The sequence below is a fragment of the Solenopsis invicta genome, chromosome 13, assembly GCF_016802725.1.
Source record: "Solenopsis invicta isolate M01_SB chromosome 13, UNIL_Sinv_3.0, whole genome shotgun sequence".
Taxonomy (NCBI): Eukaryota; Metazoa; Arthropoda; class Insecta; order Hymenoptera; family Formicidae; genus Solenopsis; species Solenopsis invicta.
This window is the reverse complement of record NC_052676.1, coordinates 305,158-330,123: the sequence shown is the minus strand read 5'-3', so window position 1 is coordinate 330,123 and position 24,966 is coordinate 305,158. Positions and strand designations below refer to the sequence as shown.

Here is a 24,966-nt window from a genome sequence, read left to right as displayed (position 1 = left end):
TATCTCTCTCTTTTCTACCCCTCTTTCCATTCGCAGCGCTGCCGTTTTCCCCCAGTGAACAATTTCGCACGTACCGTTGAGTGTACTAGCCTCTGAACGTTTTACGGCACTTGCTTTATATGTGTCCGTGCGTTTTTATCGCCGGCCATTTTTATGTTTTCATGCTCGCGCGCGCGAGTTCGAGATCAAAGTTTCCTTTCGAATAATAAAAAAAAAAAAAAAATACAATATAGCAACGAAAATACAGACAACCTCGAATTCGTGGCTTTACGTTTTCAATTTGTCTCTTTCTATTTTTTTCCCCTGTCTTTTTACTCTTATTTGAGCAGCGAATTAAGAGACTGATTTAAATTAAGAAAGTAGATACGGTTTAGCTTACTAAATATTTAGCTTAGAAATATTTCGGAAATGTTTTCCGCTTTTTTCCGCTTTTTTCCTATATGAACATATTTATCTTGGGGATACTTTTCGTTCATTACGAAAGGGGAAGAATCAACAAAAAGCAGTGGTCTTAAAGAGCGGAACAAGGAAACATTCGACGACGAGTAGTCAGGTCTTGGCCATATTGCTAGTGCACGTGCACGTGCACGACACAGAACTGCGGTGGAACTGGCGAGCCGAAAGTATAACCATAAATTTCGAACGGTTAATATACCGAAGCTGCGCCACGTCTCCGTACGGGATTTCTTTTGCTTTGTCCTCTTTTCCTCATTGCCTTCGGGGACCAATAGCAATAGAGAAGGTCAAGCGAATTACGAAGTACGAATAAAGCGAGTGGTTATGATTGCGTTATACGATACTTTCAATTATAGTATTATTTGTAAAGTCTACTTGTATTTTCGCAACAATGCGGGGAGAGAAAATTGGATTAATTCTCGGTGGTATCAACTTGCCAGAAAATTGCACTTTTCTACGAGAGCTTTTCACGTGTGTTGCGCAATTTTTCGATTGGATATTTTAATGATTAAAAAGCTAATAGGCAATATACATACGTAATCTTCATATGAGAATTAATGCAATCAACTTGATAAATGTATGTGGCACTAAGGAAAAAATTTCTATATATATATGTATTTCGACAAAGATAATTTTACAATGCAAAGAAGTCTTTTGAATTGTAATATGTTGTGCAAAAAAAATAACTTTACATCTAAAATTGTTATGAAATCATTTTTGTCATAATATCCCAATTCCTCTTTCATTTCATCTCACATGGTGCTGACTTTTAACTAGTGGAACTGTAAATTTTCCAGAAACAGAATTTCCAGTATTCTTATGTCACAAGGGCGTTGAAATTCACATTCGCTTCTCTTATTTTGCGGCGCTTGAAAATCGCGCTTTACGTTTATTCGCTGGTGAAGCTAGCTGTTCGGTCAACGCGGTTTTCCGCGTCGGTGAGGAAATTTCATTCGAGCTTCGAAATAACACAGTGTCCCCGGATACTAGTCCACTGGGGGTGTCGGTTTGCGGTTTTTGCAACGCAAGTAGCCGCTCGTCTTCTTTGCCGCGTAATCCGCTTGACTCTCTCCCCCCCCTCCCATTTTCTGACCGATGCAAGCACTGGGAAATCGCTCGAGACTTGTTACAAGAAATGTTGCGAAGCTCCTAATGTAATCTAGTTAGTGGTTGATGGCTGTCCAATAGTATTCCTGGCTTCTTCTCAGAAATCCCACAATCCCAACAAGTCAAATTTCTCTTGACGAATCTTTCAAGGATTGTTATAGGTATTCGCCCGCTTTTCCTCCGCATTCAAGGGCAATTAAAAGCATCTTTCAATAAGGGAAGATCGGATTGTTGATAAAAAATTAAGTTTAATAAAGATTTGTACAACACGAGGAATTTATGCAGCACGATGCAGCTCGAGATGTTATTGCGCGCGCGCCACGCTTCCTTTATACGTATAAATCTAGCATATAATCAAGCATAGGGATCGCTAATCCCTCGTTTTCGCAAGCTGCGCTTTGCAGCTTCTCCGGAGGAGGTTGCGGTGATTACAGGGACTGTAATTAATTTAGCGAAGCATAATGAAGCGCGAGGCGTAATAGTAACGCGAGCCGAAAACAGGCGCGCGTTAAGCCAACGGGATTTAATCATGTGATTATGTAACGTGACGAAAGCATCCTCGCGTTGTATCGTCCAAGTTCGCGAATTGCCGTTTGCGAGACCTCCCACCCATGGCTGCTCCCCGCTGCTAACGGAATCCTATTTGGATTCCGTCGATGTAGACTTATTCCCTTAGGCCGGAAACGTCGTTACAGAAACACCTGACGTGACACCGTTAATGACTTCTGAGAGAACTCTTCAACAATCCGCACAATGATGTGCGCACGTACTACGACTGTGTAACAAGTTGTCGCGTCGTCGCCGTCGCCGTCGCCGTCGCCGTCGCGTCGTCACCCTCGCTGCCCGCGCTACATTGAAATTTCGAATTCACCGCGAAAATTTTCAAGATCATGAAAATATCCGAAATGCAAATATATATTTTACGACTTCTCTTTATGAGCACTTGCTGCATTTGTAATCAGTTTCTAAAAGCGATAAACTAATTTGATTAGACAGACCAAGACTTTGAATAAGATACCATTTACAATACTTCATTAACATTATTCGAGTTACAGAAGTTCGCTTTGTAACTGTTTGAAAGTTGGAAATTTAACTTCCTAAGAAGTCGGTACTCGTAATAATGCACCGGTAATGATAAGGTTACAATTTAAAGAGTATGACCACGTCAAAGTATAATACAACTTTATTATTCTTATTCGTCAATACGTAACAAATAAAAAAAAAACTAAGAAATGTAAAATTAATAAATTGTAATAAAAGAAGAAAAACAGAAAAATAAATGATAAATTAATGAGTTTAACAGATTTATATTGTAATTTGTGCTTAGATTAAATATGGTATATAATTAAAATAATTAAGTATATTGTATACAATTAAATTCACATTCACATTCACACGCACACATACACAAATTCTGTATACACGCTTTCCAAGAGATAGTAACTTGTATGGGCGACCATTATTGAATCTTCTTCTTGTCCTTTAAAGAAATACCCTCGCTGTAAAGGTTTTTAACGCGCGAGAATTGAGAGTTCCTTTCAAGTAGAACCATATTGTTGTCATCTAAAATTAGATTACAACAATACGGTTTTACTTGAAAAGATACAGATGATTTTCAAATCTTCATCAATGTAACTTTATCAATAACATTGCAACAAAGTTGTGAACAAATGAAATAAAGTACGTTCTTCAAAATCATGTAGTTATTGTTAAAACACTTTTTTTATATTTTCAAACAACATAGCAGATTATTTATATAATTTATTTTTACTGCTACTGTTTAGTAGCTGTGTGTGTGTGTGTGTGTGCGTGCGTGCGTGCGTGCATGCGTGCGTGCGTGCGTGTGTGTGTACGTGTACGTAGAAAGGCAATTCTATTCAAAATCATATCGATAAAATAGACATACAAGTCAATGAAACTTGCTCAGTACTCTGTAATGCACTCTTTTTCTTTCTCGCAAAAAAGAAAAATAAATATCAAGTAATAAACCAAAGTAATAAAGAAAAACAAGTGTTGACTTTTTCAGATTCTTTGCATTTTTCGATTAATAAATATCTCATCTCAGAAGCCAAAGCAACAAGTAGACACTTTTTAATTTTTATATTATGAAATCCTTAAAAACTTCAAGTGTCGAACTTTTTCATTTTTTCGAATTCAGAGTTGTAAATTTTCATAATTTTATCTTGAAATCCCAAATTTTCGGCTTGAGCTTCTAGTAGCTTATGTAGGTATTATTTTCACATTCATCTGTAATTTTTTCGATTATTACACCTCTAGTTGTCGTATTCCGAAAGGTCTTCTCTTCCGTTTTCGGGGTAAGACACTCGATTCTTGAAGACTCTCGTCGATCTCCATTGAAAGCGACTCACTTCTCCACACATCCCTCGGGGGATATTAGCCGATAAATTTTCAAGGAACTGCCAGATATGCCACTCGGTAATTTAAAAGCAATCGGATGGCTTCATCTGTCGTGAAGGGCGTCGGAACACCTCTGGAGCTTCTAACTGCCGCGCCGCAAAGGCAGCGACGCGACGCAACGCGACAGGAAAGGGCGAACAGAAAAGGGAAAAATCAGCCGCAGGAACGACGCACTTCCATCGCGCTAATGGAACCACGGCTGTCTTCACACTGAAAGGAACTCTCAATTCTCTCGCGCGTTGAAAATCTTTACGACGAGGGTATTTCTTTAAAGGACAAGAAGATTCAATAGCGGTCGCCCATACTAGTTATTATGGGCTCTTGGAAAGCGTGTATATAGAATTTGTGTATGCGAATGTGAATTTAATTGTATACAATATGCTTTATTCTAATTATATACTATATTTAATCTAACCACAAATTATAAATCTGTTAAATTCAATAATTTATCATTTGGAAACTATTAATATCTCGTCATTGAAATAATCACTGTTGTTCCGTCGATATGGTAAAATACCATATATGATTGAGAATAGTCACGATAGTCTGAAACATATTATACGAAGGTTACTCACCGAGTCGACAAAATATGCAATTACTGAGATCGATTAAACAGTGTAATTTATAAGAGAAAAGTGCAAATATTTAAATACAATTAATCAAATTTAATTCTAACATTAAAATGCAATCAAATTTATTATTTTAAAGCGTATAAAAGCATTTCATGTTCTAACTTCACCGCAGGAACAATGGCATCCCGCTGATATAAGTGAGAGAAGCTCTGGTGAATTTCTTCTCCAAAATAGCGGCACGTGCACTTTTCGTTCCTCTTCCCACCGTCATTACTGATGTTCCCTGCTTCGAAAAGCGCGTCTGGATTATCCTTGGGAGCATGCCACCGCTTCTTAGACTAACAACATCCAACTCTGCTTTTACATTCGCAATATAAATCAAAATGTTAAATTTGTTGAATCGTTTTTGAATCGACCAACAATTCACCTAGTAAAGTAGTATATCATAGTATCATTTGAAAATCACGAATTTTTATTTCAATCAGATATAAAATTTTCATTTATAAGTCGTATAAACTGCTTCCTAAATTTGTTTCTTTTTTTTTATCATCAATTACACTATCAATTACATTATCATATCGTTAAAATAAACCAAGAAAAAAAAGAAAAGGAGAATTTTAGGAAAATATAACGTAAGATTACTGTAATCGCAGAAATGTACTTTTTTCTGTTCCGAAAAATATCGTTTGACATTTTGACACAGGATAACACAAATGAAGAGAAAAGATCGTGTGAGTTAAATTTAACTGAATTCTTCCACGAGAAAATGAAAACAGCTCTATACAATTAATGCTTCTTTGAACATTACATGACAAATTTAAATTATTTAATTAAAATTGTACAGAATTATATTGTTTCTCTTGGGAATAATCATAAATGTAATACATTAGATATTTCTAAAATATTTAAATTGTATGCTAGAAATTATATAAAATTAGCAGCTATTAGTGCATTATACGTTGTCATTAATAAAAAAAAAATAAATAAATAAATATTGTAGGATAATAAGATTTTGAAAAGGATAAGATGGAAATAAATATAATGATTAAAGGTAGCTGCTGTTTATAATGTCGCAATTTAATTAAGTATGCAATTTAAATAGTTACATATAGAGCGAATCTTGTCGCTTCAGTCGAATTAATAATATCAATCGTTTCTTGAAAAAGTTCACGTAAAAGGAAAAAAAACGAACTCGTGGTTAACTCTGAATTTCCGCACTCTGTCTCTGTTTATCTCTTACTCTGTCTTTATACACTCTGTCTCTGACACGGAGCACTGTCTCGGCTCGCGACTCGCAGCGGACTCCCGCTCGCTCGCGCTCTCCCAAATTCCGACAACATGTAAGATCGTTACGATTGTCGACCGATAACAATCGATCTTCGATCCCTCGATCCTTGTTCGATATCTATTCTCCTACAATATCTTAATTATGTTATTGTTAAAAAACATGGACTTTTTCATAATTTTCTCTGAAATGTGCACTGTGCACATTTTCATCATGTAATTCATTTATAAAATGTTATAGGTTTCGATAAAAGTCAAACGAATGTTTTGAACAATTTAAACTATTGCTCTACCAATATATGCATATTATAGCCTATGTATATATTTGCACTATACAGTTTTTTCCAACTGCTCGTAAGAGCGTGGAATAATTAATAAAATACGAGGTGCGATAGCGCGAACAAAGCAACGTTATAACAGCCGTGAGAATTCATACTGCGAATGACATTGTGCGTGTAGAGAGCCGTCGGGTATGATAAAAAAGCAAACGAGAAAACAGGAAGATGAAAGGTGTACAAGTAAAACTGAACTACAACGTGCCACATTGAAAAGTTTTAGGCAGTAACGTTTGGTTGGAAAAAAAAAACCGGCAATTAATTCACCGAACATCGCTTACATTGATGTAGATGAATAAAACAATTTAGATAAATCAAAATAAATACACCATTGTGTATCAATTACGCCTCATTACATAGCTTAAATGCATCCTCAATTCTCACTAATGATAAAAAGTTGATTATTATCTTTTCAATAATCAATATACACATTTGAAGCCAATACCTTAATGTATCACAATATATTAATTTTTGTCTGATATCATTCAGAAATATATGTCAATATTATTTAAGAAAGAAAGATCCGTTTGATACCGCATCAAGTAAAAATTAATGAAAAGAAATATGGAAAGATTTTATTATATTCTCGTAGTGAATTCTATTATTTGCTGGTGCGTGCATGCACACGCGCGCACAAAATTTTCACAAGGGACTTCGTGACTTCCATGAAGATTCGTATCGTCCTGACAAATAACTAAATGGATCCCTCTAGAGTATATAACTTGTATTCGCTGCGAATTCTTTGTCTCTTTCGTGCCGTATCTTTTTCACTCGACTCTCTTTTTCTTTCTACTCCCCACTTCTTCGTTTATATAGTACACTCGAAAAGTTCGGGTTCATAACTTTAGTCTTCCGCTTGCGTCGCGCCGCGCCGCGCCGCGCGCCGCCGGATAGGTGGCCTTCTTTGCCTCCGCTCCAGAGAGATTTATCTGAATTTCCTGTTGGATTATAATCAAGGAAACGCGGCTGGGTTTTCATTTTTAACAATGCATTATTCATAATTGAAACCGCGTCGCGTAGCGTCGCGCCGGCACCGGCGCCGGCGCTACCACCTTTTCTCTCGCGATCTCATCGCCTTCGTTATCCGCGCCTGCACCATTTATCAACGGTTGCTGTTTAATAACATCCTCGCTAGGTGCTTAATTATGTCATGACAGCAACCGACAGAATGTTGACTTTCATAACCTTGTTCACGTCTCACTGCTTTTGTGACGAAAGTGCCTTTTCGTCACCAAGATAATTTCGCGACTACGCGAGTTTCAGACTTTCACCGTTTCTAATTGAAATCACAGTTGTCACAAGTTCCATCTTACTTATGACAAACGTACATTGATATTATATAACCGACAATTACGGAACATTCACAATTTGCGATTACGATTCAATTTCTCGCGATTAATAAATTACATTGATATCAAATGTAAATTAGCTTCAGAGACAACTAGGTATAGAAGATTGTGAAAATTTAATTGTAATAAATAAGCCACACTTTTCCTTATATTAAGTAATTTACATTTTATGTTGTTTTCAGTTAGTATCATCAGTTAGTATCTCCTTTTCACAGCCGCGAAACGATACTCGATATGCTGGCATGATACTTGAAATCTACGTTCACCATCTATTCGGTCGCATGTATTTCAAATTTGAAGAGATACGTGGTACAAATTCCAAGTTAAATCGCTAATGCGCTTTGTAATTCCACTGAATCAATCGTTCGACCGCACGAAGCGCACGTGAACGTCGTGCACGTGGATGAATAGCGAATAGCGTGCTGCCAAATGATTAGGTCGAATCAGAGTGGGTCGACCAGCTAGCTTGGTGCGATGCTGGTTAGATGGTTGGAGGAGAGGGAAGGTCCAAATTCGCCGAACCAACCGACAGCTTACTCACTTTATCCGGCTGAAATTACGAAGCCAGCATGCGACTTAGTGTAATCGGAACACTTCAGAGATCCTTCTCTCTTTTTCTTATTTCCTATAGAAAAACTCCAAAGATCGCTGTTATTTATCCAGGCTTGCTTCTGCGATGGATATATCGCGAGGCTTTATCTTACACAATCAAAATTCCATCGTTTTCGTTCCTCGGCTACGTTATTTTAGTTGTGTTTGCAACTTGCTCCAGGTGGATGAAAGGAAAGAGCGTGATAATTCGAAAATTCAAATCGTCATATATCATAGATGTAATTATAAAACATTTCGCCGGCCCGGTGTCGTGCAGTAAAAATACTAATGTATCTTATTATCATTACAAGATTATCATTACAAGATAGCACGCACACGTTCATTCCTCTATTATTTCGCCTCACTATTCGCACAACATTCTTAGATAATTTCTTAGATAATTGCATCTTTCATCTCTTGTACGTTTTCAGACTCTATACATAATAGAAATTGAAAATATACTTCCTTATGTATGATATTTCATAATTATTGTGTGATTAACCCAATACCATAAAATATTATAAAATAGAGCAAAAATCTGTTGCAAAAACTGAGTTTCTTTATATATTCTTTCTCGAATCGCTTTCTTTCTAAACTCACTGATCTTCCAAGACCTTTCATTACTGTAACACTGTCTCTAATATTTAAAGAGAAAAAAAACGCGTTCTTATTAATTGTATATATAAAAAAAAAATTTTAAGGTACCGAGATCGAACGGCCCATATAAGGAAGGTATAGATGAAGAAACTACCAAGTTTGCAAGATCAACTAAAGTACTAAGGTGGTTGCGCGAAAGTCGACGCGGCGCAGCGGGCCGAGAATACGAAACGCGGTAGTAAAAGCAAAATAAAACGGCCTTATCCGTGCTTGCGTAGCTTTAAATTATATGAGAGCGGTGAGAGAAGAGTGTAAACGTGGACGCTCTCACCGCGCTCGTTTTCATATTCTCTTGAGTATTTACAACGATTTCCTAGATTGCTGGTTTGAATCCACTTTCATGGCTCTTAAGGCGTGTATCTTAAAATTCAAGGTACATGCCCAACCTAACTAACAAATAAAATGAAACTTTAAATTGTAACAGACGATAGAAGCGTGTGCTATCGTTCGCTGCTCAAGTTAGATATTTATATGTAAATGCTGATAATTGTATAATAAAATAAAAGAGAGACGAAAGAAAATTCCAAGCTAACATCTAAAGTAACGCGAGTAACGTTTAAATTAAGCAATCTCTCGAAAAATGAAAGAAATGTATTGAGAAATATAATATATAATATACAAAAGAGTAGTAGAGAAGAAAATATCTTGGAATTTTTGTAAATGCTCCGTGAAATGTGATAAGAAAGGAAGAAACTAAAGAAATTTGTTAAATCAAATTCGCATTATCGCATTTTACGGAATCGGCTGTTAACGCACCGTCGGCGAAAGAAAATAAGCAATCGCTCGGGCAAATGGAATTGCTTGATTGTCGCAGCTGCGACTTTGTCAGCCGGCGAGCGACGAGCGGCGAGCGGCGAGCGGCGAGAGGTGGCCGGCAAGCAGTTTCTCTGAAAGGAAAGGAGCTTTTCTCGCGGAACAAAGTGCAAAAGCGCTAAATACATTTGGATCCGTGAAAAGGAACATTCTGGAGCTTTCTCGTGCAGGGCGCCTGGTGCCGTGGGACGTGCGACAGGCGCCGGAGAAAAATTGAGGATTAAAATGTTTACTCGAGAAACAACGCGGGAACGTATAAAACATCGGGACAAATTTATTACGGCCACTTCCGACCCTTTCGAGTAACGAAGCGCAATCCCATCACACCGGGAATCTCTTTATTTCCTAAGTACGAAACGATATTAAATAATGTGCCGGGAATAGTTGCTTTCATTCTTCATAGAAAATACACGTTCGAGGGAGTTACCTTCAAAATTATATAATTTAAATTAACAATGCACCGGCTAGACACTTGATTCTCTCAAAGAGTCGTCAAATACATTTATACGTCGAGATGCATACATCTTTTACTACAACTCTAAACCAATTTCATTCCAAATATCTAATTTAATTTCCTATATAAATGGATCAATATTCAAATACAACATATAGCAACGTTAAATATTTATTCTAAAAAAAATTGCTGTAAATATTTATTTTTCAAATAAATATTCTGCAAATATACATTTTTTTCTCTTGTCACATAAAATATTTATACGTAATCCGTTTGCGTAACTATAATTATAACTATAATTTTTGCACAAAATCTTATTGTACAGCAGTTACGATCTATACTATATTTCTGTTTTGCTCAGATATAATATATTTTCAAGTACCATCGATGCAGCGCATATTTACTCTATTTTTATCTTTCAAACTTGCGGTCAATTATGATGCGCTCCCTCAATTATGCCGAGCAGTTTCGACTATAACGGAAATTTCTTCAAGATCACCGCGATTTTCACTTTATTCTTATTACCGCTAATACATAAAGCCGCGGAACAAGCTCTCGCTAGCTCGGTCGCGCGGCCATTCTCAGCTCTAATTGTGTAACGCGCTTAAGGCCAGATTCACCTGGATGGAGTTACCAACGCTGGTAATCCCACCTCAATGGTCAAATCCTGGCAATGTCGTAGGCTTCTCTAATCTGTTTCCAAGCTGCGAAACGCGTTCACGACGCAGCGCTGACTAATAATGTAAAGATACCGTCTATACCCTTACTCGTATTTATATTTTCATTTCAGCACAGTACTTTACCCCTTCAGATGCAAATTGAATATTTTATATACATATACAAAATTTTATGTGTTATTTTATCATTAATCATAAACAAATGGAGCAAAAACTTACCAGTGTGCCACTCCAAAAAGCTCCACAAAATTATTTGGCCATTCTTACCTGAAAGATAAAATGAAAAATTACAAGTCTGAAAAAAAAAATATATATATATATTTTTTTTTTATGAAAAAACATTTACGATGAGAAATGTTCAACTCGTTTTCTCTTAGCGCAGCCTCCTGCGCTATATCTTCTTGCCAGCGTCAATGCTCGCCAGAACTAAAGATAACTCACGCGTGAATAGAACATGACCATCCTATTCTCCATCTTAAACCTAATTCATACTATGGAAAACAGTCCGCGAACTTGAGCTTGTACCTGGAACGGACCTGAGAAGATCCACAAGAAGTTAATCTAGCGTCGTCGCTCAATAATGAGCGCACATCCAAAGTACTGAATTCGTAAAGTAGAACGCGCCAAGAAGGTTCAGGACTTTCCTTCGGAGAAAGAGGAACAAGAAAAACAGAGAGAGAGAGAGAGAGAGAGAGGACTCGGATAAATTATAGTTATCGCCTCACCCTGCCGCCACTATCGAATATGCAATTAAAAAGTTCCGCAACTAATTTCAATTTAATCGTATGGCTCTTGCGTCGGCCATTGCATCCTTTTCCTCTTCTTTCTTTCTCTTTCGAGTCTGCCTTTTATTTTCCCCAATATCTTGTTTCAGAAAAAAATGTAAATCAGATTTAGAAAAATAAGATTCAGAAAAAAATAAGAATAAAAATTCGTTTGTTTCTCATAAATTTTCTCGGGTGAACAAAACACGTTGTAAAAAATTAAATAGACATCGCGTGTTGACTTATGGCGTGTACCTTATTCGAAAACAATTATCTTTAATTATAAACAAGACAAACCTAACCTTGATTCTTATATGTTATTTGCTTAAACATTACATTTACAATCATGTTAAAATTACTGAAATAATAATAAAAAAGCAAAGAATCTTCCGCTTTACATAAAAGAATGATGAATCTTCCGCTATTGTCTTTTTTCAATCACACACAGTGAAAACAAAGAGTAGGTTGTTTAGAATTTCGATTCTTCGTCGGTCTAGATTAACACCGTACAAGTTAGGTTGGTTTAAGCTGCCGACACGAATGAGATTTCCATAACGGCTAAGATTAAGTTCACTCATGCAGAAAATTTCTACGAAACACCGAGTACCGTAAGTAAGCCGTATTAATAACAACAATAACGTTAATCGTCGCTGTAAACCATAATCACTCGCGATAACGCGGACTTTCCCTTTCTCATCTCTAAATGGAAACTAACGAGACGCAAGATCCGGAGAAAAATTTTTGTAACATGCAGTGATCATTCCTCAAGAATTTCCGCGATAACACATCTAAGATATTTCTTTCTTGATCTAGATGATCTATTTGTCATCCAGAGTTAAGTGAAGTTAAATTGAATTGAATTTAACTTGTCGTTAAAAATTGAAGTATAACGGAACATAAAAGAAATAGTATAAAAGATGATCCAAAAATGTAAAATGCTCACGTTACATTAAGTTGTTAAAATGTTTGCAAAAAATATCATCACAGAAAATTTGAACTTTCGACTAGCTATTACGATTACCGATTATATAGTAAATTGTGTGTTTAATCAAGCTCAAATATTACAACGTTTGCAAAACAAATGAAAATTTACAACAAACAAATTAATGAGACTTTCAAATTCTATGCAGATAATAAATAAATTTGGCATTTTCAAAGGACGAAATTTGCCCTTTAGAATAATTTGGTGCTCTAAATATAGTTAGCAGACCAAACAAGCATGACTAATCGAAAGTCGAGGCAAATTGCATATGCATGGATTGCGTTTGCGTATATCGATGATACATAATGTTTTCATAGCACTTGTTTTGAACACGACTTATGGCAGCAGACATTATCATGTAAATTTAGTACGTAATTTTGGTAAATGATATTTTCCACGATAATTGGTGCGCATGTGTGTGTAAATTTACTAACACCAACATTTTATTTGCAAACAGAAACAGATTTACGTTGGTTTGAGACTGTTTCTTCTCGACTCGAAAGTATAATAATTAAGAAAGAATTAAGAAAAGTAATTTGTCCATTTGGAAAATTTTCCGAGATGAAATTGATCGATTCTGGTGACCTTGCTCTCTCTGTCTCTCTCTCTCTCTCTCCCTCCCCCCCCCCTCTTTCTTTTTCTCATTAATGCTCTCTCTTTAGAATTGTTACGCTTTCAAACAAGGCCTCACTATTTTAGCCTCTCTAAACACTAAGTGCCAGGTGCGGGGACTTTTATAGGAAGTATCCTTTCGCTTGTGGCGTGCGCGCTCTGAGAAAGGGTTGTAAGACGCAACGGTAAAGATAGAGGGGCAGAGGAAAGGTACACGAAGAAAAAGGATACCGCGTCCTACGTTGACACTCTTTAAAAACTTTCAGCCCCAACTTTGTTGAAAAGCTTCCCGCTTCCCTTCCGACCTCTGTCCGTTCTTCGTCCTTTCTTCCTTGCTAGACGACAATCAACCTCTCACCCTTTCCTTCCCTCCGCTCGTTGGCATCCCTTATTCCGGTGCGGTGCGGCGCGGCGAGTGTATGCAGTGAGAATGGGCTGGGCTCGCGACAATGCAGCGTTTTAAATTAGAGCATAGCGTCAGGAAATAGAAAGAAAAGATGGTATAGTGAAGTAAAAAAGAGATGGGGGAGAGAGAGAGAGAGAGCGGACTGAGCGGGAACGAAAAAATATAGCGAAGAAAAAACAGGGGCAAAGATGATGAACAAAATTGCAGATTTTCACAAACCGCGGAAAACGAGCGATTGAGAACGCGGAGAAGAGAATGAAAACGATTAAATTCATAAGCGAGCGCGCGATGCGGCTTTGAGAGGAATTCCTGGTTCGGCCATTCCGTTCATACTCATGTCCGCTTCCTATCACAGGGCGCAAGTATTACAAGCGCTCTATTCATAAATTCAAAGAGATTCTCTTGCATAAAATTCGTTACGGATATCTCATATTTTATTGGTTTGTTTAACGGAATGCTTCGGAAATCACTTGTTTCCTCCAATTGTACTCATTATTAAATCCTCTGTCTATACGTAGAAAAACCTACGAAAGATTCTTTTAAGATTGTCAAAGAATTTTTCTATTTACTATTTATTAAACGATATATTTTCTTCTGTACTTTCTTATCCCTTAATTATATTTGTTTTATATGTACATATATAAAGAACATATTCATCCATTTGAATCATTTTGGTATATTCGCGCACCATGTTAGTACGTATGAAAAAAAGAAAATAAAACAACAAGCGTCCTTTAGAATTCCTCCAAAAGCCTATTCAGGAAGTGGCAGCACGAACGCAAAAGCCCTGCCCTTTCTAGACTATTTTGTCACCGGATGTTATAGGGTCTCGTGAGTGAAATAACTTTCCATGCATATGTTAGCAGCCGTGTTACGTGCAAAAAGAAGGCCAGAAGGATAAGTGAGGAGAAAGAGGGGAGAGAAAGAGAGAGAGAGAGAGAGGGGGAGAGAGAGAGAGAGAGAGAGTTATTTTGCCGAAAGCAAACATGATCGTCTGTATGCCAACAACGAATCAGAAACGACTGGACTACGTAAGATGAGAAAAAAATCTTCATTTTTTTATTTCACACTAACATTTCTTTAACTTTTAAAATAAAAGTTTGACATAGATTTATGATTTTTATACATTGATATTTTTCGTATATTTCACATATATCATGATAATAAGTATTATTTGATCTTTAAATAAATATACGTTACACCAATGCATTTGCTTTGAGTGCATTGTATGTATTCAACTTTAAATCCTTAAATCTAAACTAGTTCATCATTCAACAACGCACAAAAAATGTTTATGCTCTTCCAACAAAGATGCGACAAGGAACTTCCTTTGATGCGTCCGTTCCGTATGCATCCTGTTGTCAGAAAGGAAAAAGGAGCGAGCTCTCTCCTTCTTCTAACTTTTCCAATATTCTCAAGTCTTTCTACTCTTTGCAAAATTACCTTTACCTCTACATCGATGCGCCTATATGAAAGGTGTAAGCATGCTAGTAATGACTTTACTCTTGTTACCGTTCTCATCGGCAGTTCCGCGCCTATATAACAGTTACCAACGATTTACACGGCACAAAATTGCAAAAAAAAAAAAAATGGAAAAAACGCACAAGTACTTTTCTACCACTAAAGCGAAAGATGGCTGATGTATTTGCTCGTTTTTCGAAACACCATACATATTTGTTTGCCCTTCATCTGGAAAATTTCAGCAAAGAAAAATTTTAACAAATTTCGTCAATGGAGTTTATTCGCTATTATATTATTCACTATTAACAAATATTTTATATGTAATTAAATATTATACCCCTACAATATAATTTGTATGTAACGTCATTATACAAAATTTTTAACTTAACTATCATCATCTCAGTCATAATGTTAATAGTTTGAATTAATAACTCCATAATAAAGTATAATTAATAATTATAAAGAAAGCAGAGAATGATGATATATCGTTTAGAAATATTTATGTCGCTCTTTGTTTAATCCGTCGAAAATTGTTACTTGGCTTTTTAATCAATTAACTAAGGTATAGTTTGAAAAATCGATTCATCACAATTGCGTTTCAATTCAACTGAAAGATTATCATTATATCCTTGCTAGAGGTTGTCAAATTAAAAAAAAAGTTAGAGTTTTTCCAGGATAAAAAAGATATATTTAAAACAGAGATAACGAAAGATCCCTTTGCAAGAAAGAATGTAAATTATAAAAGAGATTTGTCATGTAGATATAACGTCTACAAAAAAATATTTCGTCTACCAATTCCTTTTCTCAACGTGTACTCACGTAAACGGTTCCACGCGCTATTAACTCGAGCATTTCAATTCGAAATTGCAGTAACTATCTGTATATATAGAAGCACGAACGGTATTTCTGTATATACAGAGATACGGGTGGATAAATTTAGCTTATTCGTTATAAACGATGACCAAAGTTCGGATATATGCGAGAATAAAATTCATCGTATAAAGCAAACGAGAATTTCTCATCGCACTAGAATTTTGATAAACAACTAGTTTATCGTAAAAAAATACCCCCCCCCTCTCTTTCTCTCTCTGTTTTTTTCTCTTTCTCCATTCAAAATATTATAAGGTTGGTATACTTATTGCGAAAAGTTATCCCCACTCTCTTTCTTTAGTTGCTTTGCACGAAACAAACAACAAGTACTCCGAAACTTTACAGTTTCTCCCTTGGAAGACAATTAATAGTTCAAAAATATCTCTTGGGTGATATTAACCCCTTCAAACCTCCCATCCTCCTTATCCAAACTTTTTGTCCCTAAACTTTTATCCGTGAATGCTTCGTCCCATGAGATTTTCCACTCGTACAGTCATGCCAAGCGATTTGTACTTCTTACTAAATATTACTCTCCTCGTCTTTTTTTGCATCTCAATTCTTGCTGTTCTGAAAAGAAATTAAAATATGTTGCGTGTATATGTAACATAAGCGTACGATAGTCTGGCTACAAAGAATGTCGAAAAAAAAGTATCAAGTCGATTCTGTTTAAAGTGGTAATAAATTATTTGTAGTCGCGTTACACACAATTTGTGTACTTGTGCACTTTTATAATGAGTAATCTCACTTTAAGTAAGAATAAGAAATCTTTCCAAATTCTATATTAAATGGTAATACCGATGTATCTACAATTTAATTAAATATAAATTTTGAGCAGTAATTCTTTTTAAATACACTTTTCTGACAAGATAGTAAGATATATTAAAATATTCGAAATATATTGAAACGTACATAAATAAAACAAAAGGGATAGCATTAAATTTATCGTTGTACCAATCGGAAATTATATATATATATATATATATATATATATATATATATATGTTTCAATCTGCAATATTGTGTGAAATATGATATTGAAATATCATAGCTAAATAATACACTAGCTGAATATTTATCGCTGTTTAATATTTTATGGTTTTCACTATTTGTAATAATTTCGTTAGAAAGAAAAGTGTTAGTAAATTGTATACAATATTGAAAAACTTGAAAACAATATTTTTACTTTTAATTGAATTCTCAATTATAATATTTCTATTAAATAATTGCAACATAAAGATTCCTGTGTCACTCCAGAATCCGAAAAAAATGCTTAATTTTCATGCACATACGATGATAAAAACACAGAATTTTATTGACAAAACCATAGTTTTAAACCACGCTATTGTATAATATAGTATTATGGACAGAAATTAAAATGGAAAAAAAAATTATAGGAGAAACTATGAATATCGAAAACTTCTTTTTTTTTCAACAAATTTTTTTCGTCTCTCAACTGTTTGCACATGAGCAAATCGTCTCACCTCTTTTTCTACTTTTCTAACGCCAATCACAAGAAATGACGGATGACAGCTGATGTATGAAAGATGAAGATTACGAGCGGAAGACAGGATACGGAAGAATGCTCTCTTTTGGCATTGAGAAATTTTTGGAAACGTTATCTCGCGAAAAGCTAAAACAAATTTCCTCTTTTTTCATTGTGAGACAATGACCTTTGGAAGGTTTAAATATTGAAAAATTCTTACTATCTAAATTCTTGCTAATAACTTAAAATTCTCGATAATATTATTAAAATTTGAAAAATCTAGTATATTTAAATTCTTTACACACACACACACACACACACACACACATGTAGAGGGAAGTATAATATATAATCCCAGAGTCCATCGAATCTTCAGAGACTAATCTTTTTTGTCAGAATTGACCGAGTAATTTCTCACGTATTTTTGCCAATGAAAATCTGACAAGTGTCGGAGTTTTCACAATGGCGGAAATGAAAATCGACAGCACGAGGCGTGGCTCGATCGAGCGTAATGTGCTCGCAGAATCGAATAATAATTGTTTAATCGCCCGTATCCTTACAAACTTTACTAATAGTTGAAAGTACGAAATTCTGTAGACTTGCCTTAACTATTGAGAAGATTCTCAATCTATAATGACGATTAGTTAGATTTGCTTTCTGACACTAGCGTAATTTATCAATGTTTAAAATTTCAAGAAATAAATAAAATCTTTGACATATTTTTTTCAAGTACAAACAAATTGACATTAAGTAATTTTCTACAATATAGGAGAATGGCTTAAAATAATGTGTTTTCCAATGTTTCTCAGAAGTAAACAACTCAAATTATTACAAATTCGATATTGGAAATATAATCATGTTATCAATCTACACACATTAAATAGCATTGTCGTAATTATAAAAAAAAAACACGATCCAATTTTATTGTACTATAATGTCTATTTAACTTTTTTTCTATATTAGTAGTTACTTCCATAAGAAATTCATAGTGTCGTCAATATTTTTAAATTAGCTTACTCATTTTCATACTTTCTTAATTTGTCAGAATTAAAAGTAATTGAAAATTTACCAATGTCTCTGTTATTTCGTTTTTAGTAATAATATTGTTTTTAGTTGTTTATTTAGAAATGAAAAAAGAAAAAGAAAAACTGAATAGAAAATAAAGCAAAGATATTTGATTTCTAACCCAAATTTCTCTTTCAATCTAATCTAAACTCTGCCTTTATAAGAGTTGTTTATCATTACGAAACCTTGAATCCAACTCGAAATTATTGTCGCATGAACGAAAGCTCTCCTCGCCTTCGACTTTCTCGCCGTCGACTTGCTGCGAAGGCAATCGGCCGTGGAAGAGAGGAGAAGAAACGCTAGCGAAATAAGGACGGAGAGGCGAAACTTCGCCGATAGTAATTCGTGACTCGACTTAGTGCAAAGTTCGCGAGGGTCCCAATTAACCGTGCATGGCCGCCCGGGGCCCTGCCAAGTACCTTCGTTCAGCGACGATCGTTCTTCCACTCGACGGAATAACGAAAATTTTCCCGAATGCCATGCCGTCGGACGCGTGAGAGCGTTTAGTATATCTTAAAGGAAGAGAAATATTACTCGGACGAAAGAGAGTGCAAAAGCTCAGCGTAATATACCAATTTCAATTCGACTCTTAAAAGGTTACTTCCTATCGCTTTCCTTGCGATAAAAAAGAAAAAGAGCTACCGTTCTTTCCGCGTTGTTTCGCTTAAATATTTAAAACTGTAGAAAAAAATGCTAGCAAAAAATTGTGCAGGAAATAAATCATCAGAACCGAGGTTCTCCCCAAGTCAATTTCTCATTGCGTAAGCTCATGGATCACGCCAACTCCAAAATATATTATTCGTATATTATTCGAAATTCTATAATATTTAAAAACAATTTGCATACATTTATGAAAATATAGCGCTCTTCTAACAGTCGAGTTAGAAATATTCTAGCATACGGCCATTTTGTTGGATGGCAAGTCTATGTCACATCATAAATAATTGGGGAAGGACATTATCGCGCGGGGCAGCGCAAAGGGAGAGTGTCGGACAGGGGTGCGGATTTATCATGCGGCTCTTCTTGTAAGCTTCCGCGCGGGCCGAGGTCGTCGCCATATTTTACCGAGAAGCCGGAATCTTTTGTCTTCATAATATTTATCCCACCGCGAATGCCGAGAGTAATGGAGCGTGGGTCCCTAGAGAAACGAACGAGATCGGAACTAAAAGCACCCTTTATCGGAAATAAGCTTAGGGCATACAGACGACATCGAGACAAATTCAAACGAAAGATTGATTCAACGGGAGGATTGTCCAATCTACACAAACATAGGTACATGTTAACGGAGACGAGTGGGGGGGGGGAAGGGATGAAATGTGTGGATCGCCTGGAACAATTGACTAAATCTTCAAATATTATTTGTTGATATGACAGAGAGAGAATAAATTATTTTTTTGTTCGACGCGATATAACACCTTGACGCATGAATTGATTGAATGCATATATCCAAGTACTTGTATACTTATGCATTTCCCACATATGCCAATAAGCATATAAAGTTATGATCCATTGGTCAAGACGTTTGAATTTTGATACAAGTTTGTCATATTTTGTCAGTTAAATCTTTATATCGTTGCACATTTTATATACAAGATATACCGTATTAGCGAAGCGTCAATACTCTAGACTAGACAAATGTACATGTATGACACGTTGACAAATATCTGTACAATAATTTTCGATAATAATTTCAAATAAAGAATCATAAAAATCTGCAAATTTCCAAAAATTCTTCACTTAATAGAAACCAAGAATGATTTTAAAGGAATCTCTGAGGAATCGCGGTATCTTTAATCGTGAATCTTTCCCTTCCGGTTCCAATCGACACCTTGTCCGCCCCACCCATCGATGCTGCGAATTCTGCTATTTCAATTCGCTTCATCTTGCTTTTATTCTGCTTCCACTAAATCACGAATGGTTTGATATCCACCGCCAACCGATAACCGCTCAAGATACCAGATGGTTGCCTCTTTCTACCAATTCTCCAATCTTCTTCTTTCCTACTTTCCTCTTTTACTCTATTATTTTTTTTTTTCTGTTTTAAGGTGCGCCTATGTATTATTACGGTATTTGAGTTTCTCCTCTTCTCCAACGTCCTCTATGAAATCATTTCTTTATCTTATTATAACTAGTCTTTATATTGAAATAATAGTCTATTTTTATTCCATTGATGAAAGAATAAGATTTGCTAAACAATGAAAACTTGGTTTTAGATTTGGTTTGACCCCAAGTTTAGAAATTTAATATAATGTAGGAAGACATAGAATAGATAATATCTACAATTTTTGTTTAATTAAATTAAAACAAAAGCTTATGCTAATCATATTATAAATTATTAAGAATTTTTGATTCACAAATTGTTTGGATTTTCAAAAAACAGGCTAGTTTTCTTACTAAAATGTTATATTTATTTCAAATTTCAAATTATTATTAATTAATTTATTAAAAATTTTTAACAAACTATATAATGTTTTCGTCTTAATTTTATAATTTTCCTGTTCACATCGCTAATAAGAGGAAATATTAAATAAAAAAGAAGAACCGTCTTATTTTCTTATTGATCTATCTTTTTTAAGAACAAAGTTATTATTAAACGCCAAATGTACCCTCGATCAATATCCAAAAGAATGTTACCAAAGTAACAATAAAAATTTGTAAAAAAAAACATGAAAACATGTACCAGAAAAGATTTCGATAGGAACGGTTTTATACTCTACAATTCTTTTTATTGTACAACTATTATAGATTAGTCACAGTCTTTTAAATCGTGGGCTCACCGAATTATTAAATATAATCCAAAGTACAAATGAATAATAAAATATATACCTTTTTAAATGTTATCTATGTCTTGTACACACGACATTCGTACAACCTATTTAGTAGTGTTATTTCCAATGTAGGTAACTATCTATTTCGTAGATAATACTATCTACTCGTATATAAGATGAAAGAAGAGAGGAACTCTAGCGAAACTCGTGATCGATGATTCCTTCTATTTCTTTCCGCGCATCATATACTCTAACCGTCACCCTCCCTTTTTCTCTCCGACAACGTCACCTTTTTCTCTAGCCGTACGTTACAGCGCGCTTCTCTTCGTCCCTTCGTCCCTTCTTCCCTCCGTTGCGTAGCGTCAGACTGACAGCGTCGCGACGCCTCGCGTCGCGTACGCTGGAAGTAACAGCCGCGTTGTCGTTTGTCAAGCGACGTCACGACGCGCCAACGCAGCGTATCAGGGAACCCGAAGCCGACGCCGGGGCGAGGCGACGCGAGGCGACGCGGACGCGACGCGACGCGACGCGACGCGTCGTGCGGCGCGATGCCGCGCTCGGTTGATACGACGTACAGCAACGATAAATTCGCGGATTTCAGCACCCGCGAGATTTCATGCGTGTCCGAGCTGTCGGAAGTCTTCTCCATGACGAGTGGGCCACGGCCACGCCGCGCCGCGCCGCGCCGCGCCGATTCATTCTGCCGCGCCGTTCGAGAAGCGTCGAGTCAGAATGAATCTCATCGCTCCAACTTTTCGAAATATCCGTTCATGTTCATTGCGACGGCAGTCGTGCATCAACCTACGAGTCCGACGAATCATACTTTGATGCAATGTAACAACATATTCTCAATACTTAGTACTTGTAGCGATTCCAATTTCAATTTCATACTTGGCCTTTACAGCTGGCGAATTAGCGATTCGTTTGCAGCAACAGTCTCAGAGTTCCATTCATTTTCAATTTCAAAGATGCATTACGTGCGACCTAAAAAGTAAACTCCACCGACTCCACCGGCAGGAAAGTACATCGGCGCCGTTTCATTAGATATCATTATAATTGCACGAGGGAGTAATTATTGTTGTCCGCCGCGCGGCAGAAAACGGGTTGGAACAAATGAAAAAAAGCCGTAATAAAAATTAATGTCCCAGCGGCGTGCAGTCGGTGAAGGGGAGGAGTCAAAAGCGGTAAAGGGGATGAAACGCGAGAGAGAGAAAGAATGCTTGGAATGCCATTTTCACGGCACACACTCGATTCGCTCCTCCGCACTGTATAATGAAAAAAATTTTGGCGTACATTCGCATGCGCGCGTGGAGCGAATTGAACAAAACGATATATACAGTGACGTAAAAGTTTGCATGGAAATATCTGTGCATTGAAAAATTGCTTCAATAAAATATCACATTCCAAGTGTATTATTTTATCTTGTATCTTAAACTTTTTCGTGAAAATTTTATTAAATTGACAAGGAAATTTTCGATGAATAAGACAGGTAGTCGATAAGCATTGAAATAATTTTCAAAAAAATATTTTCTAACATTTTGTTTAATGTGTTAAATAACTTGTCGTTATTTTGAAAAAAATATCGCGTGTGTGGGTGTGTTGTACAAACGTAAATAGAGCTATGTATTTTAAGAAAATAAATTTATAAAAGAATAATTAATAATATTTTAATACTTCAAAGCATACTTCGAAATTATAACATGCAGAGACATGAGCTTCTATTGTTTCTAATGATATCGCATTTTCTCTCAGCTCACATTATTCCAAGTTTCTCTGATCTGTGTTCACAGAGCTGTTGTCGGAAGTCGCAATAATATATATCCAAAAGAGGCTATACAAATATCCGTTATTAAAACCGTATTCATTGCTTGAAGCACTATTAATAATTAGAAACCCTCTTGTACTCGCCGGTAAAACCATTTCATGAGTGTCCGTAATTTATGTATAATTGTTTATTTTCATTTCAACCACGTACATAAAAAATACAACATTTACAAGTAATACGTACAATGTATTATTATATAAGAATGCAATAACACAATACATTTTTCAAATGAAGCGGTTTCGCAAAACGATCGCACAAATCAGTGTTTTCTCTTTTTATATTTATTTTTATGCCATTATCATTTTATTTAAATAATATTATTAAGTCAGTAATATTACCAAATTTGTGTACTGTAAATACAATATGCTAAACCTATTTAACACAATATGATATTAGATATATCAAATTTAATAGACTGTATATTATAACTAATGCTAAATGAAAACATTTCATATATCTACAGTTGATCAGCATTATCGATTTGTGTGAATCAAATAATGAGTCAAATTTTAACTATAAAATTATTAATACTCATTATATTGTCACGATATAAATTAGAATAATATACTCGTATAATAAATGTTACAATATATTCGGAATTGAACTTTTATAAAATACTTTGTTGTCTCCAAATTAAAAAGAACTCTAAATTAGAATTTTAAGTATCTTTGAAAACAAATTTTAGAGTTTTCAATTGTTAGTTTGTTGTAGAAAGAGATCTTCTGACTTATAGTGATGATTTAGAACATGATTTAGAAAACTAAAAGTGTTAACTTTACAGCACTCACTATTAAGCAAAAAAAATATTAATTTTTGAAAATATGTTATTCAAATGCAAAAAGAATGATTCTAAGACAGACAGAGAGAGAGAGAGAGAGAGAGAGAGAACTATTTAAAATTTTATTAGAGTTGTAATTAAAATAAAAAAGTTGTAACAGAAGCGTCACGTCAAGTAATCTTCTGATTCCTCAAGTATTAATTTTACTACTATAAGTGACAAAAGAAATAATTTCTAAAAATGCTCTTTCTGCAAAAATCTTTCTGCAATAAAGATGTCTAGGCTTTTTCTTCCGAAGATAGAGAGAATCAGAACTTTTATAAATTTTTTTTATACTTTCAACTTTAGAAGTTTCAAGTTGTCAGATGTTGAAACTATATAACGATATAATCAAGATACGCACTGAAACAACTATTGAATCAAAATTATTTAACAAAGCAAGTAAACTGCATCAATATAGCGTTAACATAGGAGAAATTGTACACTTCCCAGTTGACGAATTAAGTGATCTACGCGAGAAGGAGGATAAAAAATGTTCAAGTAGATGTAGGCCACATGCAAAATTGTTTACACAATGTTTGCGTACAAACATTGTAAAAGACGCAAGAGAAGAGCACGAGTGAGAAAACTCAAGAGCTTTCGCCGCTCGTTGGCAATGTTCGCGGGCGCGGATAACGAGTCGGTTCTTTCCGACTTCGTTTGAGTGCGTTGCTCATTAAGCGGAAGCGATTACTGGTTCACGATTGCTGATTCCACACGAGAGCGCGAGTGGCTCTCAGCTAAAACCCGGACTGGAAGCCGACCACTTACAATAATTGCCCGTGCAACTGATTGGCGCGAGCCATCCGTCAATTAGCGCTGTGTAATTTTGACCGCACGTTGAGTTTAATCAACTTCGTGCATTAGCCAGTCGACCAGCTTTCGAAATACATGTTGCACCATGGCAAAATTTTCATCCCCAACTCAATCTAGTCGCCAATCCCCCCTCTTTATTATAACGCACTGATCACGAAGACTCCATTTTTCGTTTCACTGCGAATACGTGACTTTTGACGTCACGTATCGCGAAATGACGAAATCGCCGACTCTTTCACCATTTCGAGAAACGGTTTGAAAATTTTTTTATATACAAAACATGAAAGAGAAGGTAGATAATTGGAGAATATGATTTGCAGTTAATTAGGATACATTTATTCAAAATTATAAAAAGCTTTCTGTTTAAAAATTTCTTTTAATTAT

General features: G+C 35.6%; 1 protein-coding gene across 4 annotated transcripts in view; it reads right to left on the bottom strand.

Moving 5' to 3' along the window:
• The window catches only part of LOC105199583 (beta-1-syntrophin), a 209,892-nt gene that overhangs the window by 145,904 nt on the left and 39,022 nt on the right, over positions 1-24,966 (bottom strand). For 3 of the 4 annotated variants that reach the window (XM_039456744.1, XM_039456743.1, XM_039456745.1), the window contains exon 3: positions 10,933-10,980. The exons of the other annotated variant lie outside the window; for it this stretch is intronic. In XM_039456744.1, coding sequence (XP_039312678.1) covers positions 10,933-10,980 — 48 coding nt within the window. The remainder of the gene's footprint in view (positions 1-10,932; positions 10,981-24,966) is intronic. 4 annotated transcript variants of the gene reach the window in all.